This window comes from Cephus cinctus, unplaced genomic scaffold, assembly GCF_000341935.2.
Source record: "Cephus cinctus unplaced genomic scaffold, Ccin1 Ccin1_scaffold0581, whole genome shotgun sequence".
In the NCBI taxonomy this organism is placed as follows: Eukaryota; Metazoa; Arthropoda; class Insecta; order Hymenoptera; family Cephidae; genus Cephus; species Cephus cinctus.
Genome location: NW_014333230.1, coordinates 309,601 through 315,020, shown reverse-complemented (window position 1 = coordinate 315,020; position 5,420 = coordinate 309,601). Strand labels below are relative to the sequence as shown.

Below are 5,420 nucleotides of genomic sequence, written 5' to 3'. Positions count from 1 at the left end.
CCCCTCCCCCCAAAAAGCCCTGTTTCGCCACTTTCGAACAACCCGTGCAACGCGATTCTCCAATTTCTTTTTAACTCAGCGCGTGCACATGCCTCGGAACACTACAGCTCCTCATCGTACCTTATCCTCCCCCTCCCTCCCAACGTTAAACTTTTCGAGTTCATTTTGACTCCGAAATTTCCTTCGAGTGTCCAATTGTAATAATGTCTACGGTCAATAAGTGATTTGACCCAAATGAATGCGTCCATTGTAGCGTCGCGTTCGATATCGGATGGAAAGGTACAGTTGTAACTTTGGAATATCTGGTAGACGATGTCCCAATTGACAGTATTTTGGCACTCATGATCATCCTTGCCAGAGATCATGCATCTAGGAGGAAACATTTCTTCAGGTAGGTAATTCGCATCCATTTCTCTCCATCCGATATACAATGCAACGTCAAATTTACTGCCGGTTTTCCTATCAAGTTCGGAGCAGGGTATCAGCCCCCGTATGAATACCTCAGAACTACGAATCCTTGAACCCTGAGCCCCGAATGCACTTGGTCACTTGTCTAAGGAAAGTCACTTGGAAGGGCGAAAGAGCGCAAGGGTGACAGAATGCGAGGAAGGGAGTGTGTCAGAGTGAGAAAGACAATCATAGGATAACTTAAGACATGCTTCCCCACTCAAAAGATAGAATTTACAAAAATATCTCTAAATTTCCATATATCAATCTGCCTGTATATAACAAACAACAGAAAACTAGCAAGCTCAGGATTCACCCATTCGCAGAACTGACGACATCGTCGTGTGTACGTTTACGTTATAACAGTGCGTTTGCAGGGCGCCCTGTCACTCCTCGGTGAGTGTTGAACGAACCCAGTCTGGTTACTAAAACCGTGTTTTATACAAGTGCAAAAAGGTTGGTCCTTAGCAAATAGCATGCGGTGACATGGCCTATATCTCATATTATTGTCATATTAATTCATTTATACACTTCTTATTGTTATCACTAGGCAGGTGGGCCGAGCGGCGATCGCTGTTAATCATTTAGATCTATCGAATTTAGAATCTTTATGACGATGATGGTTTGTCGTTCGTAGGGACGCCTTCTAAAAAAAAAAAAATTAATACAAAAATTTACACTTTGCTCATCGCGCTTTCTTTGCTCTTTACTAATCTTTGTTCTAGGCAGGGATCCAGCATATTGAATCTTCCCCGATGATCCTGCTCGCTCGCGTCAAACGTACAAATATTAAAGGAAATAAAGACATTAAGAACAATTTCTCTCTCTCGGGCTACGTACAATTGATTTTTCAGTTTTCGTATTACTTCATTGACATCAGTCTCTTAAATACTTCTTCTCCTATCCCTTACGTCAGTGTCGTTTTTCGCTTCGATCTACCAAGCATGACTGCCTTCGGCCGCTCGGCCGTTCATCATCGTAACTTTTGTTATTTAGCCTCTACTCGCTGTTTCTCTATTTACCAAATAATATTCTACGATCACTTATCATTCCACGCCAATCATTGATACCATCCTATCTATTATACATACATACATACATACATATATATCTATAGCTTGAATCCTGGTGTTGTGATACAGTAGTGAAAATGCTTTTTGGGCACGGTCTTGTCCGTCGTTTGAACTTTCCATTCAGAGAATTGATGCATTTTTCATGAAAACGATCGCCCTTTTTTTTTCCTTTTAATTTGAAATTAAAGCCACATATATACGTATACAGTGACATCCAGTTGAGAGGCATCAATGAAATTCTTGTGCCTTTCAGCTGAATCGCTCTTTACTATATTATTATATAACACGTGACTGCATAAACGCCGCGTTATTGACTTTCTCATGCTTTCTTTTTTTCTTTTTTCTTTTTCCTCTCTCCTTCCCCAAGATGTATCCCGAGTATAATTTGGTTTCTCTCTGCCGTAATTATCCCTGCCTCGTGTTTGAAGTATCTCAACACAAAGCTTGTATAAGAGTCCTTCCGAAATGCGTTATTATCCACGTGCTGTATCTTACGCAATGCGCAATACCTTACGGACCCTCAGATTGTCCTCTTCGTGTGACTGTGGGACTGGGTGACGCAGTGTCAGTAGACTCTCTCCTCATGCAGTCTCAGTCGCTCCACTTGACAGTTTCGTGCTTTCGTGTTACGAATTACGCGACGACGAAAGAAAGAAAGAAAGAAAGAAAGCAAATATTTGACATTCTGGCTGTACGGTGCGTTCATGAAAAATGCTAACTCGATGTATGGAGAAAAGTGAAGGGTTGATGTAGCGAAGGGAGAGGGGGGGGGGTGTTCATATGCTGGAATGCTTGTGCGAAGAGAGAAAGAGAGGAATAAAGGGGGAGAACGAGTGCGTGGGAGGGAGGAGGCTGCTTGAGAGACGAGAGGATCTGCTTGGATAAATGGGAGAAAATGTGGTAAGGGCGAGAGAGAGGGAGAGAATGTGGGTGAGGACTAGTGGAAAGGGGGGGAAGGAGAGGGGAGGGTGTACAGAAGGAAGAAGAAGAAGAATATAAAAGTTTGTTTCTTGGAATTTTGCTTTTAGTTCGAACGTTATGTTTCGTGAAAGACTCGCAACACCGAACGTAACGTCTCTCACACTATAGCCTAGCTTTTGTGTCACACGAACGATTTAGATAAGTTGACCCGACCGACAGTAAGTAAACGAATTTCTTCACGTACCAAGCATATAATATATAATTACGTATACATAATTGCAATTACATATTACGTATAATTTATATACGCCTGAAATCTAACAAGCAAGACATTGGGAGAGATTACGAGGCGCGGCGCTCGTTCTTTTTTCTTTCTCTTTCTTTTTTTTTTTTTTCCTTTTTTTTCTTCTTATCCTTTGGTGTTTCGCGCGGGGCTTGCCCGATCCTGCGGATCCATTGGAACCGGATGCGGATGGACTCCGACGGGGGTTCCGCGCGTTTCCGTAGCCAGAGATCGTAGGATCGTCGTCGCGACGTCCTGGCGACCGAGCCAGAGGGTCGGGAAGCCCGGGAAGCCCGGGAAGCCCGGGTGACAGCCGATCGGCCTCCCGATAAAACTAGTCGCGAGCGAAGCACACCGGCTTATACTTTTTGGCCTCCTTGGAAGATCAACGAATCGAACCTATTAACTCAACGATCTATACTGTATGGTGTGAGGTTTTGTGTGGTAGCACATTTTTCTTAGTTTGTTGTGAATTGTAATGCGTATGCAGCACTTTGCATGCTGGACGTTTATAGTTTTTGCGAATTCCCTTTGATTAACGAGGAAGGACGAGAGGCGATAAAATAGCGAAGAGCGCAAACTGTGCGGACGAGAGATCGTTCGGTAGACACTGGACGGGGGCCGGACGCTAGACTCCCCTCGGGCGCCGCCGCGTTCCTTCTCTGCTTCTATTTCTACCTTTACTTTTACTTTTACTTTTACTTCTCGCTCTACCTCTGTCTCTACTGCAACTTTCGGTGGAAATCGAAGGGCGTTTCTTGGCTCACTGCGAAACGCCCTTGCCTTTCCATTTTCGCGCGTTCTCTCTCTCTCTCTCTCTCTCTCTCTCTCTCTCTCTCTCTCTCTCTCTCTCTCTCTCTCTCTCCCCTCCCTCCGCCTACGTCGAACTCTCTACGGGCCACTACCGCTGGAACTCCTGATTTCGTATCCGAATGCCACTAGTTCATTCCGCTCGGCTGTCACCCGATTTTCCGCAGCGCGCGGAGTTACGATCGACTGGCGATCCTTTGCGACGAGACAAGGTGCATCGATCGAAATTCCGTTATTTCCCGAAATTCCTAAGAGTAACGGAGAAAAATTGAAGAGTTTCTATCGGTTGCCTGACTGATTGGTCTGCTTGAGAATTTTGCCCCTTTCTTGGATTCTCCTATTGCGCTCGAGTACTTTGTTGCACGAGCAGCAGCAGCAGCAGCAGCACTCTCTCTCTCTCTCTCTCTCTCTCTAACGGAATGCTAAGAAAATGAGTAAAATGAGTAAAACGGATCGCCGTCGATCGTACTCGTGACGTAAGTATACGAAAGGCTATTGTTACGTTGACGAAGCAGCAGAGGACGAGGCGCGGATCTTTGGATCGGCGCTTAAAATTAAAACGAATGTCTTTTGCAGGGATGATAGGAGCCTTACCACCGGGTGCAATGCATCCGGCCTTCGCGGCTCCGATGGGTTTCCCAGGTGCCCCGATGCTGGCCCCGATGATGCATCCACGCTTCAGATGATCGCCCCCGACGGACGGGCCCAATCCACCCCTGCACTTCGTGCTGTGGGCCCGCCCCTAGGATATTAGGCTCCGTCGCCGGACCTGAACGAGTCCGCGAGAGGCCGAAGCGATTCTTCGTCTATCCAGCTGCTGCTGCTGCTGCACCTGCGCCTGACGATCCTCCTGCGTTAACACGAAGTTAGCAAAATCTTTCTTTTCTATTTCCACGCACCATCGTGTCAGTGAGATCGAGCGACGCCGCTTTCACCGGAAACGTCTCCATTATTCGAACCGTCCATCGTTCGTTCCTATCTCTCTTCACGCGTTAACTGTGCGCGTGGCGCCATCTGACGCGCGCGCCGCTCCTCTTCATTTTCATTCTTTCGCGACGAGAGGAGAAAGAGAGAGAGAGAGAGAGAGAGAGAGAAAGAGAGAAAGACGAGGACGAAACGAGCGTTTCTCGCTTGCGGATCTCTCGATCTCTGCAGATCTCTGCGATCTCGGAGAGGCACCTCGCGAATGCGGATTAGGTGGCGCTCTCCACGCTGTCGCTGGGAAGCATCGATCGAGTCTCGTCCTTAAAATTTCTTATCCTTCCCCTCTCTCCCTTTCCGTCTCGTCACTCACTTACGCAGAGTCAAAGGTTTCCCGATTGCGCAGCGACGAGCAAAGGGAAGACGCGGACGCCGGTCGCAGCGTCGATCTTTCATTGATTTTTGATTTTTGATTTTTGTCGTGCGCGGTGGACACGACTGCCAATTGTATGTATCTCCTATTGTAAATTATATTGTTCCAATGAATTTCAATGTATCCGTCGGCGAGTGAACAATTCTTTTGGCATCGGCCGAATTCACTAAGAGGAGGTCGAAGAGGGGAGGGATCGTGGGGATTAGCCTGGGCGCGATAAGACTCGTCGGCAAAATTAATAGGAAGGTGAAAAAGAGGCCGTGCAAAAATTTGGCCAGCTGCAGCGTGGAGGATCTGTCGTCTCAGGTTAGTCTGTCGAAAATTTTATTTCGTTAACACTGCGGACCGATTCGATTTCGAGTCTCGGCGCGCGACCCGAGTCCGAGGCTTGACTCGCGGGTCGCGACCCGAGATCGAAATCGGCTCCGTTCGGAAAGCCTTTCTTTGGAAGGAACATGTTGGCGACACATGAGTCAGTGGTAAGTACGGAGAGTGCTCACAGAAACGGACACCGACTCTCTACGCTCGACTC

The 5,420-nt window shown here is 47.0% G+C and overlaps 2 protein-coding genes across 5 annotated transcripts in view; both read left to right on the top strand.

Moving 5' to 3' along the window:
• Positions 1-5,001, top strand: part of LOC107268783 (BUB3-interacting and GLEBS motif-containing protein ZNF207) — a 7,329-nt gene extending 2,328 nt beyond the window's left edge. For 2 of the 4 annotated variants that reach the window (XM_015741894.2, XM_015741893.2), the window contains exon 6: positions 4,111-5,001. In XM_015741894.2, the coding sequence (XP_015597380.1) occupies positions 4,111-4,220 (110 nt within the window). In that variant the 3' untranslated portion in view covers positions 4,221-5,001. Of the gene's footprint in view, positions 1,131-1,172; positions 2,598-4,110 lie in introns of those variants that run through there. The other 2 variants (XM_025086089.1, XM_015741895.2) reach the window with 2 other exon arrangements.
• Positions 4,265-5,420, top strand: part of LOC107268784 (protein yellow) — a 7,354-nt gene continuing 6,198 nt past the window's right edge. Inside the window, exon 1 of the mRNA XM_015741897.2 lies at positions 4,265-4,399. The gene's annotated coding sequence lies outside the window, so the exon portion shown is untranslated. The remainder of the gene's footprint in view (positions 4,400-5,420) is intronic.